This window comes from Tyto alba, unplaced genomic scaffold, assembly GCF_018691265.1.
Source record: "Tyto alba isolate M040663 unplaced genomic scaffold, T.alba_DEE_v4.0 Super-Scaffold_28, whole genome shotgun sequence".
Lineage (NCBI taxonomy): Eukaryota > Metazoa > Chordata > Aves > Strigiformes > Tytonidae > Tyto > Tyto alba.
This window is the reverse complement of record NW_024881302.1, coordinates 3,340,384-3,355,343: the sequence shown is the minus strand read 5'-3', so window position 1 is coordinate 3,355,343 and position 14,960 is coordinate 3,340,384. Positions and strand designations below refer to the sequence as shown.

Genomic DNA, 14,960 nt, shown 5'->3' with positions numbered 1-14,960 from the left:
GTAAAAGGGTTTATGCGAGTGCGTGGTAAAGGCTGGCAAAATCACACCCTTCCCTGCCCGTCCCCCCGCATGAAATCGTGCGCCGGGTTGTGTCCAGCCCCGGTCTGTCATGTGCAGGAGGTGGCAGCGGGGCCGGGGGGACACAGGGGTGCGACGGCCACGTGTTGGGATCGGAACGTGGGGAGGAACAGAGCGTTCGGCTCCCACCGAATATCAGCTCTGGAGGCGTTTCAGGTGGAGCTGATGCCTTTATGGAAAGGCTGCACCGACCCTGTGGGGATTTCTCAGTGGTTGGGCGTCACCTCCACACCAGGGCAGCAGAGACCGAGGGCGCTGGAGACAAACCCGGGTGTTTTAGGTGAAATCCCAGCCCTGCTGAGCTTTTGCTAATGGCGTTGCATGTGGGACAGCAAATGTGACAGAGCCGAGCAACCCAGCCAGCACCCACGGGGGAGCTCTGGGAACCTTCCCCCCCAGTCGTTGTCCCCCAGCTCTGGTAGGTTGGGAGATGCCCCGGCTCAGGGCCGGTGCATCGAGCGTGGGTGTGCGTGGCGTGGCTGGAGCGTGCTGCGGTTGTACCCACCCCGGCCGCCGACGGCCGCCCTAGCTCTGTTTTTATTGTGCCAGGAGATTTATGGTCTCTTTAGTGGGGTGTGTGCGCTTCTGATTTATTAGACGGTGGGCGTAAACGTGGCATCCCATGGGTCGCGCGATGTGCTGGCTCCTAGGCTGTGCTGGGGCGGGGGGGGGGGGATTGGGACCGCAGAGCCCCGCACCTGAAGCATCGCCTGACCCCCCCACCCAAGGGACTGGGGATCCAGGTGTCTTCCCCCCACGTGGTGAAATCAGCTCCTGAATCGCGTGCAGCCCCGGCACAGGGAAAGAGCCGGCAGCTCCTTTGTGATCCCCTGCCCGTTTGCAGGGACGGGGCGCTGTGGCCCAGCAGGTCGGTCCCCACCATCCCCGCTCGGCTGCCCTGGCCTGACCCAGCCGGACAAACAGCACCCGGCGCAGACACGGCCCCACTCCCGCAGCCAGCACCGGGGCCGGCTCCTCCCGACTGCAGATGGAAGCATTAATTACAAGCTCCTAATGAATTTCCCATCTCTAGCAGAGGGCCTAATGACAAAGCAAGGCAGCAGGGTATGACGCTGGGCTCTGCTCCCGGCTCGGGGGCTTTGGCCTCCCCACCAGGTTTGGCTCCCACACCCCACACACTCCCAGGTCCCACTGAGGGGTTCGGTGGCAGAGCAGAGCCTTGGGGTGGGTGTTTTGTCTGGGCTATAACACCCAGACACTGCTTTGCCCTCTGGAGCATCTTCCACCCGCCGGCAGCCAGCCATTTGCATGGAGCCGCGCACAACGTGGTGTTTGAGAGAGGGGGGAAACTGAGGCACAGAGCGGTGATGGCAGCTTTACTCACAGTTGCTGGAGGACAGAGTCACCAGAGCCCTGGCGCTGACTCTAACCCTGGGGAAAAGCGTCCCAGCTGGGGATTTTTTAGCGTCCTTGGGATGTGCTGAGCGTTGCCTGTGGTCTGCCGCCCGCACGCTCACTTGCACTCCCATCGCAGCCCCACGCTGCACCCCATCGCACCCCACGCTCCTTTACTGAAAGCCCTGAGGCGTTACCAGCTGGGGTTTGCCTTCCCCAGCAGCTGCTGCTTGGGGGGGCCAAGGGCTGCACCCCACCTCGGCACGGGGGGGGGGTCACCACACAGGAGGACCGGGACGATGCTCCCAGTCGTGTGTGCGCACCGCTCGTGCTCCTCCCTGTGCTCCTCAGCAGGAGGATGCAGACCGGAGAGCCGGGCAGCCCATCCATATTTATGCCTGACATTAATTTCCATCCATTTCAATATTTTATGAGCGTTAACAATCAAAAAAAAAAAAAAAAAGGGTTCAGCGCTCGTTGAGACAGAGAAGTAATTGGGCGTTGACGGTGCTGGCGAGCTGCCACGCGCGTCCCAGGGAGCTGCTGGGTGCTGCCCATGCCGGGGTAATTGCCGCAACGGTGCATGAACCCGCCTGGCCCCGTGCACAGGGCCGGGCAGCGCCTGCCCCCGGGGCTCTGCCACCTCCAGCCATAGCCCCGGGTCCTCGTGGGTCCCATCCCAGCTCCGGAGGTCCCCCCGCCCCGGGGTGGTTGTTACTGGCTTTAATGTGGGGCAGGCTGGGTGGGGGTTGATTTGATGAGCTGGGCTGGGCACGAGGCAGCGGGAGGTGAGGATGATGATGCTGGGCTGGATCCCGCCTGGATGAAGCGTGATGGGGGGGGGGGGGGGGAATGAGGATGGAGGGAGGCGGCGGTGGATCTCCACGCGGGATGTGCTCCCTGCTTCTCCCCGCCAAGATCTGGGCGTCGTAGCCATAGCAAAGGGCCAATTTCTGCCCCAGTTGAAGGCGGTGCCAGGGGAGGGAGGGGGCACTGGGCAGGCCCCTGCCCTGTGAGGGGTCCTGGCACATCACTTGCCTCTGTCCCCCAGACACCGTGGCCTGCGTGGACCCCGAGGAGTGCACCCGCGTGTGCGGGGCCGCCGTGGGCTGCTCCAACGTCGCCTACCCCAAGCTGGTGGTCGAGCTGATGCCCAGTGGTAGGTGGGTGGGTGGGAAGGGGTGAGTCCGGCTGCGCTGGCCTTTGCTGCACCCCAGGGCTGCCTGTGCAGCCCGTCACAGCTCGAGTGTCCCGGGGTGGGGGGGGGTGGGGGGACCCTGTGGACAGTCTGGCTGGGCTCGTGCGTGGGAGTCACCCTCCGAGGGTGACCCCAGAAGTGAGGTAAGGGAATGGGGGTGAACCCAGGGCACTGCAGGGTCCCAGCATCCCGGGGTGTCCCCAGACCCTGTCCTTGCCCCAGGGGAGATCCCAGTGTGTGCGTGGCTGCGGAGGGGGAGGCATTACCCCTGGGCAAAGCATAGGGGCTGTCCCGTCCCATCCCATCCCATCCCATCCCATCCCATCCCATCCCATCCCATCCCATCCCATCCCATCCCATCCCATCCCATCCCATCCCATCCCATCCCCCTGGGTTCAGCCGCTCCCTGACAGTCCCTCGTTTCCCCAGGGCTGCGGGGTCTGATGATCGCGGTGATGATGGCTGCCCTCATGTCATCCCTGACCTCCATATTCAACAGCAGCAGCACCCTCTTCACCATGGACATCTGGAGGAAGCTGAGGCCAGGGGCTGGCGAGCGAGAGCTGCTCTTAGTGGGAAGGTACGGACTAGGGGTTTCGGGGAGACCGACTGTGGGTTTTGGGGAGACTGGCAGGGCCGGTCCAGCCCTCTGTGATCTGCCTTTGGTGCCCGGGAGCTTGTAAAATGCCTGTGCTCAACCTGGTTTATGAAAGGAAAACAAGCGCTTGGATTATTTTATGTATGAAAGCGCTGGAAAAGCAGACGGGGCGTTGGGGGTGTTTGGAGGGGCAGGGCCGTGCCTGGCACGAAGCTTCTTCCTCGCCGTCTCCAGCCCGTTCCCCCCCGGGGGGGACCTGGTGGCTGGTTCCCCGCCGAGGTCACGAGCAAAATGCAGAAGGGGACCTTCGCCGGGTGGCGACGGGCAGCGTTGCCCACAGATGCCCGGGCTGCTCCCGGGGGGGGGGGGGGGGGTGGGTGCCGGTGGGGAACCCGCCCGCGGTGCCACGCTCGGGGGCGGCGGAGTCAGCGCTGGGGAATGCCCCGGCGCGGTGCCGGGGTGCGCGGGGAGTGTCCTGGACGCGGGACAGAACAATAACAAGGAGGGAATCTGGGTCAGGTCTTTGGCTGGGTTTGCTCTGGGGCTGCGGGGAGGGTTGGCTGGTCTGGCGGGTCCATTTCTTGGCGTCCTCCATCTCCGGAGGGCGGGAAGGGGATGGGCAGCGATCCCGGGAAAGCGTGATCCCGCACGGCTTCCCTGTGGAAACTGGGGTGCTCGTCTCAGGGCCTGCCTCGCCCCTCGCTGACACCGGCTTCGGTGCTGGTGACAGGAGGTGTGAAAACGCTGGAGAGCTTTCCCCAGGATGGTTATTGAGTGTTTGCAAAGGGCTTTGCCCACCCGGTGAGGGGGGGTGTGTGTGTGTGGGGGGGGGTCACTGCTGCAGTCGGCCCCGGGCGATTCCTTAGCGCATCGGGTGATTTGTGCAAGCAGGGCGCTGCAAATCGCCGCATCCGTACGGCCCCACAGGGAGATAGCAAACAATAAAACGTTTTGGAGAGGGGAAAAAAAAAGCTGTTTAAGCTGCAAGTTTGAGGTTTTCTGACCTGCCAAGCACAGGGACGGGTGGCTTGGGGTTATTTCTGAGTAGCTGTTTGGGGGATCCCAACTGCCACCTTGGTGCCTGCCAGGGAGGGGATGCCCCGTCTGGCTCAGCGCAGGGAATGGATTTGCTCATGGGATTTCCAGCCAGGCAGCATGGCCACGGCAGGATCTCCAACTCCCAGGAGCTGTTCCGTGGGTGCTCTGTGCCGAGGCGATGACACGCCGATGAGAACACCCCATCCTCCCCGATCCCCCCCTGCGACAGGCTGCCCCACGCTCTGCCCAACATTCCTGCCCCGATTCCCACCTCGAGCTGCGTGCGGAGCGGGGCCCGGCCACCCAGCACCCCCAGCTCGCTGCCATGCTCAGACACTCCTGCATTTTTCCCATGACCTTTTAGCATCCTCTGTGGCTTAAACACGTACCAAACACAGGGTTTTTTCTCCTACCCCTTGGGTCAGGGCGTGCATTTTACGCTCAGGCTGCTTCCTCTTTCCAAAGCACCAGGCAGGCAGTGGGGGCTCTGTCTAGAGAAGCTTTCATCGTTTTTTTTTTGTGTTTTTTTTTTTTAATTTTATTTTTATTTTTTCCTACTTCTGCTTTCCGAGATGAGCAGATGGAAATGTAGGTAATTCTGTGAAGCTGTAAACAAACCAGGCTGAGCTATAAATACATTGGCTTTCGGGATGTGTCCTGCCCAGCCTGCCTGCTCAGACTGGGCCCAAAAAGTGGGATCTGGCCAACGCCCCTTGCTTTGGAGGGGGGTGATGCCGCAGGGTGCAGCTGGGCTCTGGGCAAGGATGGGGACAGGATAGTGCTGAGGGACAAATGTACCCCTCTGTCACAGCCTGGACAGGGGGAGCTGAGCACGGGGCAGCTCAGCCCATGTCCCCAGCTCTCAGCTGGATGTTTTGGCTGGACGTGGGGGTGCCGCGAGCATCACCCAAATCTGGCCAGAGCACCCAGCCTCTGCAGTGGGGGGCTTTTAATAGCAAAAGTGCCCATTGCCTGGTGTTTCTCCGTGGGGGGTCCCCCCCCCTCAACGGTGACGCCGCGGGCGCACGGGAACATCACCCCGTACTGCTCGCAGGGCTGTCACGGTGGTGCTGGTGGCCCTCAGCGTGGTCTGGATCCCCATCCTGCAGAGCTCCAGCGGTGGCCAGCTCTACGTCTACATCCAGGCCGTCACCAGCTACCTGGCTCCTCCTGTCACCGTTGTCTTCGTCCTGGCTGTCTTCTGGCCACGAGCTAACGAGCAAGTACATGCCCCGGGGTAGCCCTGGGGACAGCTTGGGGACGTGAGGTGATGCCAACACCTCCCTGTCCACCCTGCTCCCAGTGGGGCTCAGGGGGTTGGGGGGAGAAAAGGGGGTGGCGATGCTGGAGGGGCTGGGGAGAGGAACCGAGCCACGCTGGTGTTTCCCCAGGGAGCTGGTGGGCGGCTGGTGTGAAGAGGAGGAGGAGGAGGCAGGTGCCGCCATGCATGGCCACCAAGTGTGGCACGGCCGATGGGGCTGGCAGGGGACGTCCCCTGCCGAGGGGGTGCAGGTTTGGGCCAGGGCTCAACCAGCCAGGGTGCGGGGTGTTGTCCCACCCCAGGGGCTGCTCGACCCTCTCCCAGGGCTGGCTGGAGGATGCAGCTCCCCGGGGGGGTTTGTCCCTGCCATGGGGTGACTGTCCCCCCCCCACCCCCCCTGGATTTTTGCTTTGCAGGGAGCTTTCTGGGGCCTGATGGCGGGGCTGGCGCTGGGGCTGGCCAGGATGGGGCTGGAGCTGGCTCACCCCACACCCCGCTGTGGGGTCCCCGACCGGCGGCCCTGGCTGCTCGCTGACATCCACTACCTGCACTTCGCCGTGCTGCTGGGCGCTGCCACGGGCATCGTCGCGGTGGGGGGCAGCCTGCTGACCCCCCCACCGCCTCCAGCCAGGGTGAGCTGGGCACCCGGGACCCCCCACCTTGGCCCCCAAGGCTGCGTCCACCCACCGGAGCTCCTTGGCTGGAGACATCAGTGTCCCCCGGGTGCACCCTGAGCTGGGCTGGGGGGGTCTCCGTGGAGCATGGGAGGGGTGTGTTTTCTCACCAAATCTCACTCTGGTTTCTAGCTAAAGGATCTCACCTGGTGGACCCTCTCACGGGAGCCCCCCCACCCCTCCGTGGACAGCACATCCCAGGGACCCCCCGACGGTGAGTGCGTCCCTGGGGGGTGTCTGGCAGGGGGTGGTGTCTTCTGTGCCCCCCGCTCCCTGCCTGTAACAGGCAGCAGGACGGCATGGATGCCCCGTGCCTCAGTTTCCCCGAGGCTGTGCCACCTGCCAGGAGGTGGCCTGTCCCCACACCTCTGTCCCCCACATTCACCATCTTTCTGTGACAGGTTCCTGCTCAGCCACCCGGGGCAGCCATCAGCCACCAAAGACCGAGGGACCCCTGGCCGTGGCCCTCAAGGATGCCACAGAGCCCCCCTTCTGGGCCCGCGTCTGTGGCATCAACGCCATTGTCCTCATGTGCATCAATATTTTCTGCTATGCCTATTTTGCCTAGAGGCCTGCCAGTCCTCGGGAAGGGGGGGAAAGATGCTGGGAGTGGGGAGGGGGAGAAAGGACGATGTGGGTGTTAGTTTTTACTTGTCACGTCTGGAACATGAGCTATTTAAATCCACTGGTGCAATGAGCGGGGCGTTCTCAGCACCGTGGTTCCTGAGTGCATGCCAGGGGGCTGTGAGGTGCTTTTGAGGGGGATGTTTGTGGGGGCAGTGAGTCCCCAAGAGGGGTCTGGGGAGAGGTATCGGGGTGGGTGAATGGGGGGCTGCAGGGGAAGCAAAGCCACGGGGAAGCGGCAGGAGCGTGAAGGAGGCCACAGGACCACTGTGGCGGTAGTGGAAAAAGAGCAGCCGTACTCAAGGGTGTCACCCAAACATGTTTTACTAGCTCTAAATAAAAAAAAAAAAAAAAAAAAAGTAAAAGCCACAATTTGCAGCTAAGAATAGCACCCATCGGACTGAATCCCACCAGACAAGCATTCCCTGGAGCCCTGAGCCCTGGCATCCCCTCCGTGGAGTTTCCGAGCCTGGTGGCCTCCTGGCCACCCGCAGCCCTCCTTGGAGCTGGGGCTTTGCTTACAGGCTCTGGAAAGGAGTGAAGGTTTGGGGTACACGTGCTTGTCCCCTCTGTTGCTGTCACCCTGCCGGGTTGTGGCTCTAGAAAAGTTTTTTCTGGCCCTGGTTGAATGCTCTGTGCTCCCTCCCCGGGGAGCACCGCCGCCAGCCCGCAGCGAGAGGCGATGCCTGGCCTGGGGGGTGGCCGAGATCTCCTGGGTCAGGGGAGCAGGGAGAGAGCTGTGGCTGATGTTTTGGGGTGCCGAAGCCGGGCAGCCCCCGGCTGGGGATGGCTACCAACCCTGCTTTTACCTCCAGCATAGCCCACCGGGACCGTGGGCGTCGGCAGCCCCGGCGTGGGGACGGGCACCGTCCGTGGGGACGAAGGGACGTGCAGTCCGCGTGCAGGCACAAAGCAGCTCCGGTGAGCGGGGGGCAGCAGGGCCCGCGCTGCCGGCGGCAGCTTCACTTGCGGATGGGGTGGACGTAATTGCGGGGGAAGAGCCCCACGCGCCCGTAGATCTTCCCCTGCCACCAGTTGGGATCGGGGCAGTCCAGGACCTCGATGATGTCCCCGCGGAGGAAGGGCAGCTGGGAGCCATCGTGGGCCGAGAAGTCAAACTGGGCTTGCACGAATTTGGGTCTCCTCACCTGGGGGAAAGTTGAGGGTAGGGGTTGGTGGGGTGGGGTTTGCCAGCCCCCACCCCCTGCACCAGGCTGCACTGCCCGAGTCCCCAGCGTGATGGGGATGCTGTGCCAACACGTGGTGATGATTAACTTGGGGAGGGGGGGGCAGAGCATAAAGAGTGTGGGGGCACCTGAGGTGCCCACTTCAAGGATGAGGGATGGGAGCGGGGGAAATCCTGCCATGGGAAGAGCCAGAGGGCTGGGGACAGCCCTGGGTACATGGCAGAGCCTGGGGGTAGGGGAGAGGCTGGGGTGCAGGGGAGCACCCTGGGGTGCAGGGGAGCACCCCAAAGCACAGTGCTCTCTGTTCCTGCTGCCTGGGAGAGCTGAGATAGGTACCCAGGGGACCCCTACCCCTCGGAGGCAGCTGGCACGCCTCTTCCCAGGTCCTTCACGGGTCCCTCTGGGTGCGGGAGCCTCCCCCAGCCCAGCTCCCAGGGCCCAGTTTTGCTGCCTCAACTCACCACCCCAGGGCTTGGCTCTGCTGGAGCTCGCCTGGAGCTGGCTGAGCTCCGTCTCGAGCTGATCGGGCTCTGTCACCCGCCCTGGGCATCACCTCTGGCCCAAGGGAGGGTGGCGTGGGCCCCGGGGTGAGCTGCCCTGCCCTGCCAAACTGTGCCAGGGGCTTTTCTCCACCCTGCCGTCTTCCCTGCAGCGCTGCCTGTCTCGGGCACAGCCCAGTGCAAAGCAAGGCCATGGTGGTGCTGCTGACCCAGGGGTCCGTCCCGTGCCTCAGTTTCCCCATGGACCACAGCAGGGCAGTGGCAGCCCTGGTACCGGGGGAGCAATGGGGGATCCCAAAAGGGATCAGACATGGGCTCCCAGCCTGGCCCCATTGCTAGCCACGCCAGCACCCCACGCCCCATTCCCTGAAGGTACCTCCTGGGTCTGGTCCTCATCCCAGAGGAAGATCTGCTGCTTTTTGGCGATGGTGGTTGTCCTGTAGAAATCCACCAGCTCGTTGAGGGAGTTGAACTTTTCCTCCCAGAGGAAATATTTGCCGTTCCTCTCCCTGAGTACCTTGAAGTGCTGGACGTGCTGCCCGTAGCTGCAGAAGGAGGACGGACGTTACCCCAGCCCCAAGATGCTGGCGGCACCCAGACACCCTCCCAGCATCATGGGCAAAGCCCAGTAGGTCCCATTACACCCATCCTGCCATGGCTTGGGGTGATGGTGGCACTGGGCTCATTCCTGGGGAGAGGGGTCCCCAGCATGATAGCAACAGGGCCCCACAGCTGAGACCTGCCACAACTCATCCCACATGCAGCTGAAGCTCGGTGCCCGGCCCCCCGCGCAGCGGGATGCCGGTGGGCTCGGGGCTGGCAGCGTGCTGGCCACGTGTAGGGCTGGTGGCTTTGTCCAGGGAGCAAACAGCAGCCACATGTGAGGGAAGTGTGGTGAGAGCTGCAGGTCTCAGCTCGGCGCATACCGGCAGGAGGCTGCAAAGGCTGGGATCGGGCTCCCAAATCCCCCGCGCCCCTGGGGATCCCTAAGCTGCAGGAGGACGGGGCAGGCTGGGATTTCCTTCACCAGCCCCACATGCTGGCACCCCCTCGCTGTGTTCCTGGGGGTGGCAGGTTGGGGTGCCCACGCTGCCACGGGGCCAGTGCAGGGACCCGCCGCTGCCAGGCCCCCGGGCAGGGGCAGGGACCCGGCCACGCTGGTGACGCACAGCAGAACACCGTTCCCTTTCATTATGGGCAAGAACCTCCTTAAATGCTTAATTAGAGATTAGCAGCGTGAGAAAGTGCCTGGCTGGCCTGGGGCTGGCTCCTGCTACCCTGGCCCCGGGCAGGGAAGGGGCAGCGATGGGGTGAGAGGCCCCGGGGGCAGGCTCTGCCCGTTGGCGCGCTGCCTTTGCACAGCCCAGCCTGCCGATGCCAAAAATCATCATCCCCGGGGCACTGGGATGCTGCGTCCCTTCGTCCCCGGGGATTGCTCTGGGCAACTCATTCCTCCAGGCTGCCCTCACGGCTTGGCCCCCAGCCCCATCGTTACTCGCACGGCTGTATTTAGGGGTACCCCGGCAAGGGACCCCGGGGCGAGGCAGCGATGCAGCCCAGGGGTGCAGGCAAGGAGCAGGAAGCAGCAGGGATGGAGGTGGAGCGTGAGGCTGCTGAGGGGGAGGAAGGAGAAGAAGGCCCTGAGCGAAGCTGCGTCTGCACGCTGCGGGGCTACAGCTCCACAGCCCCCGGCCCCTTGGAGGTGTCCTGGGCAGGGCAGGGTGCTGACCCCTTCCCCAGCACCGCAGCGGGGAGCACGCACGAGGGTGGCTTGACGCTTTTGGTCCCCAAAAAAGAGGGGCTGAGGGGGATCCCCGCCCATCTCGCCCTGTGCCTGTCCACATCCCGCGGTCACTTACTTGACGGAGATGGAGAACTCCCCCGGGGCGCTCTCGCTGTCGCGGATCAGGAAAGCTCCCAGGTGCTTGCGTCTGAGGAGCTGCTCCTCTGCCAGGTGCCGGGAGATCCTGCCCGCGTACCACCTGCGAGGGGCCCTGTGAGCACCCCTCGACACCCCGGGGACACCCCAGCGCCACATCCCCACCCCATATGACAGAGGCACCCCGAGCGCTCACCGGAGTGGCATCCCCGTTGGACTCCTCACAGGGCTGGGACCCCTCCGCCCCAGCAGAGGTTTTTCCCCTTCTCTTCTCCCCCCCCGCTCCCTGATTTCTGACGGCGCTTTTGCGGGGCAGGCGGGGGGGCCCGCAGGGTGCTGGAGGGGTGCCGATGTGTCCCCAAGTGCTGCCTCATCCATGCAGGGTTAGTGCAGCATCGCCGACAGCTGCGACCGCATCCTGTCACCCGACTCACTACACCACGCGCCTCGTCCCCCGCTTTGCCGCCTGTCCTCCCCGCTCCCCCCACGTCCCGTGGCCCTCCGTGGAAACAGCCCTGACAGGTATTACGAGGGAAGGTTTGCAGAGCAGAAAACCTTCCGTGCCGGGTTAAAACCCTTCCTGCCCGCGTCGCCGGTGGCTGCTGAAACAAGGTGGAAGGGCAGAATCCCCATCTCCCGCCCCTGCCAAGGCTGAGTCCGTGGCTTTGGGAGCCCCAGGCCACGGACACCCTCTGCTACCTGAGAAAATTGCCCCGTGAACCATCAGCCATGGACTGCAGAGCAGAGCATCTCCCAGTGTGAGCCCTCGAGGTGCTGCATGGAAGAGGCTGCGTCTCGCCCGTCCCGGCTTGTCAGCCGAAGCCAGAGAGGCAACAGGATCTGCCCCGGGCTACCCCGTGTTCCTGCTCCCCACCCGCAGTCCCGAGCAGGTTTTGCTATGTCATTTAAATGTGATTTACCGGGGGATCATGATACATGAAACACAGGTTAAAACAGGGATGGATTACAGTGGGCTTTAATAACACAGTAATAGGATTGTGTCTAATGCAGTTGTAATCCCATAACGCTTTGTTGTTCCCCAATTATCATTTATTTAGCGGGCAGCCCGGTGCGAGGGTTGAATTTTTGTGTGTGGGGGGTACATGGGCAAGCTGCTGCCTCCTGTCCCCTCTGGCTGTGGTGGCAATAGCAGACTGACCTGGCAGGCAGACCCCATCGCTCTGGGACTCAGTTTCCCCATGTGTGGGACTACCCTGGCTCGGGGCAGACCTTTGGGCATCGGGCTGCAGCGCTGAGATCACTGCCTGGGTTGTGGGAGAGGATGTCCTGGCGCTGGTGGGTGCTACCAGAGTGGGGCTTCAAGCCCCCCCCCCCCCGCCTTCCCCACATGGTGGGGTGGTACTTACGGGTGCGGTTTCACCTTGATGTAGTTTTTGGGGACGAAGCCCTCGCAGCCATACAGCTCAGCCTTGTACCAGTTCTGGTCATCTTCCATGTTGAGGATCTAAGGTGGGAGAGGAGTAGGGAGGTGTCAGCCTGGCCACCTGGGAGAGGGGTCGAGTAGGATACACACTGCTGCCCCAGACCCCACATCCCCCCCTGCCCCAAAACCTGGAGAAAAGGGGGCTCTGACAAAGGCGACATGGTTCAGGGGGGCTTGGGGGCACCTCTACAGAGCTGGCTGCTCCCCCCCCAGCTCTTCTTGTCTCACATCTGTCTGGCTCACCACGGGAGCTGGCAGCTGGGGGGATGCTTGGCATTTCCCCAAATCCCCGGCCCGGGGAGAGGGTAAAAATCTGTCCCTGGAGTTACCCCCCTTGTGTCCCCCCCTGGGGCGGTGGTAGCTGGGTGCTCTGTGGGAGGAAGCACCCCGGCGTGAGCAGGGGTGCTGACACCCGCTTCCGTACGACACCATTTTCCAGCCTCCCACGCAGGGGCCCCGGGGGGGCCGTCACAGCTGTGCAAACAGGATCCGAAACCCCGCCGGGGCCACGGGGAAAAACACGCCGGGTTGGCAGGGACAGGCACGGCGGGTTTGGGGCTCTGGGTGACAGCCGGGCCATGCCCTCGCCCTCCCCCGGGGATGGCTGCACCCCATGGGGGGCTGCTGGGTGCCGGGGGTCCGGGGGGCAGCTGCCGGCATTGCAGCATCGTCCCTGCAAGAGAAGGGCGAGTGGCCAGGCAGCGTGTGTGTGCCCTCACCCCCATCGCAGGGCTGAAGTCCTCTGGGGATGTTTTGAGACACCACCCCCCCACACCCCCCCCCCCCCAAAGCTTTTTGGGATGCCAGCATGCCATTTGAGAGCCCGTCCTGATGCCACCGCCTGGGTGGGGGTTTGGGCACATGCTGCCTGCTGCCAGGTCCCTGTGACCCCCCCCCCCCCACCCCGCCAATGCCTCCATGGGGCAGGGGAAACGTGTTCCAGCCCTGGGGGGGCTGCCGCAGAGCACGGCTGGTGGCACCAGTGGCGAGGGAGGCCACATGCCTCATCCCAGTTGGGAACTTCTCTGGAGATGTGGCTGATGGCACAGACAAGGGGTGCCCACCGCTGCTGGGGACGCTGCTCCGCACCCCAAAACCCTCAGGGACGGGCTCCTTATACCCCACCGAAAGGTCCAAAGAGGCGACAGAGCCTCTTGCAGTGAAAGCACAGGTGTCACCCCGTGTCGTGTACCCACTCGGTCCCCCAAAACATCTGACCCTACCTCATGGCTGGTGACCCCCCTCTCATGGCTGGTTCCCCTCCCCCCATGGCTAGTGACCCCCCCCTCATGACCAGTGACTTCCCTGCCCTCGTACCTTCAGGGTGTCCCCTTTGTGAAAAGGCAGCTCGTCCTTTTCCGTTGCCTGGAAGCTGTACAGAGCCACCGACTCCATGGTGCTGGCTGTCCCAGGGGGGTGGGTTTCGAGGGGTGCCGGGGGTTCGCCGTGCCAGGGGCACGGGGGGGGGCTGCCCAGGGCTGGCTGCCCCACAGCGTGGGGCTGTGTGGGGTACGGGCCGAGCGCACGGCGCGGCAGTGCCGGCGGGCAGGAAGCCACGCTGATGTCAGCGCGCTGCTGGGGCGAAACGGTGAGCACCACGCGAGATGCTGCTGGGGGGCACAGCTGCCCAGATGTGCTGGAAGGGAGGGAGGGAGGGAGGGAGGGAGGGAGGGAGGGCTGTGCCAGCCCACCCGGATGCCAGGGGTCCCACCTGCAAAAGGACCCGGGCGCGTCAGCCGGCGGCACCACTCGGCGGCACCTCTGCGGTGGGTGTCGGGCGACCACGGGGTTTCGGAAGGTAAAAGGGTGACGATGGGCTGGACATGCAGGTTGGGGACGTGGGCGAAGCGTGCCTGGAGAGCACGGCTAGCAGGCTGGTAGTGCTGATGGGGGGAGTCACTGATGTCTTGTAGGGGCTGAGCTGCCGGCAGGGCCTTTGAAAGGTGGCTTGGTGGGAATGGTTGCTTCGGCAGAAAAAGAAAAATCACAGAGGGTGGGATGGGCAGAGGCGCAGAGAGGCAGGGTGGAGGCACGCACATGGTTTCTTTGGAAATCAGACTCAAAACCACATGCCAGGTCCCAGCTCTGAACAGTGAGGTTTCAGCGCAGTTGTTACTGGCTTTCTGGATTTTAGTCCTTTGGGGGGTTGATTTTTTCCAGCTTGCTTTTTCAGGTCTAAAGAAAAAAAAAAAAAAAAAAGAAAAAAAAAAATCCCTTTTAGACTAAAACAACTTCCTGTGGCTCTCGTGGGCGTCAGGCACTGAGTCCACAGGGCTCGCACACAGGGCATCGTTCCCAATGGGAAGGTCCCCAACGCCGTGCAGCCTTCCCGTCGTGTGCGTGGGCCGGGGCATGGAGCTCACAGAAAATCTGCCAGACGCTGATTTCGCTTTGCTGCGAGGAATTAAAGCGGGGACAGCTGCGGCTCAATCCCTGCCCATGAACTTGGGCATTTTCCAGCGAGAAGGATGCCATTGCCATCTGCCTGGGGATGGATGAGCCGCGGCGCTTGCAAGGCCTCTGTGGGGACACCGGCTCGGCAATTGGCCTCCTTCAAATCTTAACTCTGCTTCCCAAGCGCATCTGAAAAGCAAACGCCGTGTAACACCCCACCGAGGGCATTTCCAGAGCCTTGGTGCCCATGGGAAGCCATGTGCAGGGTGGCCCCGGGTGTCCCGATAGCTGGTGAGGCACTGGTCCCCAGTGGTTATCCCCAGCACGGCCCCAGGACCTGCTGGTCCCAGGGGAAGTGGAAACGCTGGGAATTCCGGGGAGGGCAAGGGGGGGGCTGTGGGAAGAGGCTCGGTATGTGCACGACTGTGACGAGGAGGACAGGGCTCAGCAAATCCCCGCAGCCCGGCCAAGACCCAGGGGACGGGAGTGCAGCGGGAAGACGGCTGTCTCGGGGAGAGCTTCCTCTGCTGCTCGGCAGCCTTGGAGAGGAGCGGAGCTGGATGCTCCCTGGAGAAAACCAACCCTGGCAGAGCTTCTGCTCTAACCCTGCTGCTGGCCAGGGGCCTGATCCTGTCGCTGCGTCCACCAGCACAAACTGGATGATGCTAGGCGGGCGTGCAGGGGGTCTGCTTGCAAAGGGCATCAGATAAGGCAGTGGTGGGGGGGGTG

At 63.4% G+C, this 14,960-nt stretch overlaps 2 protein-coding genes across 5 annotated transcripts in view; one reads left to right on the top strand and one right to left on the bottom strand.

Moving 5' to 3' along the window:
- Window positions 1–6,961, top strand: part of SLC5A10 (solute carrier family 5 member 10) — a 39,642-nt gene extending 32,681 nt beyond the window's left edge. For 2 of the 4 annotated variants that reach the window (XM_042798819.1, XM_042798817.1), the window contains 6 exons: window positions 2,486–2,593; window positions 3,062–3,212; window positions 5,323–5,491; window positions 5,946–6,161; window positions 6,336–6,417; window positions 6,686–6,961. In XM_042798819.1, the coding sequence (XP_042654753.1) occupies window positions 2,486–2,593; window positions 3,062–3,212; window positions 5,323–5,491; window positions 5,946–6,161; window positions 6,336–6,417; window positions 6,686–6,771 (812 nt within the window). In that variant the 3' untranslated portion in view covers window positions 6,772–6,961. Of the gene's footprint in view, window positions 1–2,451; window positions 2,594–3,061; window positions 3,213–5,322; window positions 5,492–5,945; window positions 6,162–6,335; window positions 6,418–6,685 lie in introns of all 4 variants that reach the window. The other 2 variants (XM_042798818.1, XM_042798820.1) reach the window with 2 other exon arrangements.
- Window positions 6,962–7,138: 177 nt separating this feature from the next.
- Window positions 7,139–13,482, bottom strand: LOC116963514 (GRB2 related adaptor protein). Its single transcript, XM_042798931.1, has 5 exons — window positions 13,155–13,482; window positions 11,761–11,858; window positions 10,374–10,496; window positions 8,891–9,059; window positions 7,139–7,975 (listed from the first exon to the last, which is right to left on the bottom strand). The coding sequence occupies exons 1-5, from the start codon at window positions 13,230–13,232 to the stop codon at window positions 7,790–7,792; spliced, it is 654 nt and encodes a 217-aa protein (XP_042654865.1). The 5' UTR covers window positions 13,233–13,482; the 3' UTR covers window positions 7,139–7,789.
- Window positions 13,483–14,960: the final 1,478 nt, after the last annotated feature.